Raw genomic sequence first — 1,673 nt, forward strand, 5'->3', positions numbered from 1 at the left:
AATAATGCTGTTGTGCTGTGGCTAGCGCTGTGAACATCTTGAAGAGCATTGATTCACTGACATTTGAACATTGTACACAGTCATTATCACACTCAGGCTCTTCTGTAATACTATCATGGCTAAATAATACCAGTTACATATATATTTTGACATTATTTGGCAATGCTGTGGTCACAAGCTGAACAGCAGTGCTGTGAGCTCATGCTGTGTGCGCCAACCTTGGTTGCTCACTCAGTACTGAGGCTCTTACACCCGGGAATGTTGCCCACGATTTTTTTTTAAATGACGTCTTTATAAGAGCCCTGAGGAGGCTGATGTGAACCCCATGTAGCTGCGGGAGTTTTGAATCATATGCTATACCTATAAGATCCCTGAGGTGTGTTACGTACCACCCGTCGAGCGCCTACAAGCGCGTTGCACAGTGCAGTGGTTAAGTATCTCTTCTTCCTCAGAGAGCAGCACTTCCATAATGTCTAAATTCATAGCTCAGGCATTAGCCTCAGACATTAGCCAGACAAAGCCTTTTGAGAGCATAGATAACCCTTAATCCATGAGTTGTATTACAGATGTAGTGTTTGGTGGTAAAGCCATACATGTTATTTTGCCATCAGGCGATGTTAATTTAGCAATGGGGTGAGCTGGGGCATTGTCAGTCAACAGCATTACCTTTACCTCAGCAGGATGAATTCTACACTCATTGATCTGCTGCTTTTTTACTAATTTATAAAAGTGATACTGGAACCAATCCTCAAAAATAATCTGTGTGAACCAGGCATTTTTTGTGTTGTAGTAGATGGCAGGTAGTCTATTCATGCAGTTTTTCAATGCTTTTGGGTTAGCAGATTTCCCAACAATTGCGTACATTGTTCGGTGACTGCCATCTGCGTTAGAGCACAATAATGCTGAAATTCTTTCCTTCTTTACCTTGCAACCAGGAATACTCTTCTCAAGCCTGAAGGCCAAAGTGTTTCTTTGAAGGCATTTCCAGTTAAAGCCTGTTACATCTGCATTGTACACTTAAAACCAGCTTAGATTATTATATATAATGTGCTGAGAAAGTTTATGCTTATATGCATTAGCACTTCCAACATCTGCACTTAATGCATCGCCACAATTTTTCTTGTTAATGATGCCATGCCTCTCTTTAAATCGACATACCCATTCAATACAAGCCTTGAAATTGTCTATATTTAACTTTACAGCAAGTCTTTCAGCTGCATTTCTAATAGGATCAACTCAAACAGGAATTCCTTTCGCACCATGCTGTGTTAACCATTTAAATACAGATGAGTCCAAATCCATATACTTAGCAGGTTTCATTGTTTTCCTGTTGCCTATTGCATCAGTTTGAGCAAAGAATTTCTTAATATTATCCTTCTGCTTTTTTATATCACAAACTGTAGCTTTACCAATGTTGAATTCTTGGGCGAGTCGAGTGACAGAGTATCCATGCTCTGCTTTCTCTGTCAAGTCAACTTTCTAATCAATTGACAAATGTTTTCTCTTTTGTTTTATACCTTCAATACCATGAATGCTGCTCTGAGACATCTTGACAGATTAAATGAGTTTAAACAGTAAAATTTGTTCAAATTTATCACGAAAATCCTTCGCGCGCGAGCCCGACGTTTTTACCCCAGGAAGAGGAGAAGCACATGGTGCCAGCCATATCATCC

At 39.9% G+C, this 1,673-nt stretch overlaps 1 protein-coding gene across 1 annotated transcript; it reads right to left on the reverse strand.

The window, feature by feature from the left end:
• Positions 1-543: 543 nt before the first annotated feature.
• On the reverse strand, positions 544-864 carry LOC138361203 (tigger transposable element-derived protein 7-like). The gene has a single exon (XM_069320625.1). The coding sequence runs from the start codon at positions 862-864 to the stop codon at positions 544-546; it is 321 nt and encodes a 106-aa protein (XP_069176726.1).
• Positions 865-1,673: the final 809 nt, after the last annotated feature.

This window comes from Procambarus clarkii, unplaced genomic scaffold (genome assembly GCF_040958095.1).
Source record: "Procambarus clarkii isolate CNS0578487 unplaced genomic scaffold, FALCON_Pclarkii_2.0 HiC_scaffold_257, whole genome shotgun sequence".
Classification (NCBI taxonomy): Eukaryota; Metazoa; Arthropoda; class Malacostraca; order Decapoda; family Cambaridae; genus Procambarus; species Procambarus clarkii.

Coding starts and splice junctions, on each gene's coding strand:
- LOC138361203 (XM_069320625.1), bottom strand. CDS start 864: ATGTACGCAATTGTTGGGAAATCTGCTAACCCAAAAGCATTGAAAAAC.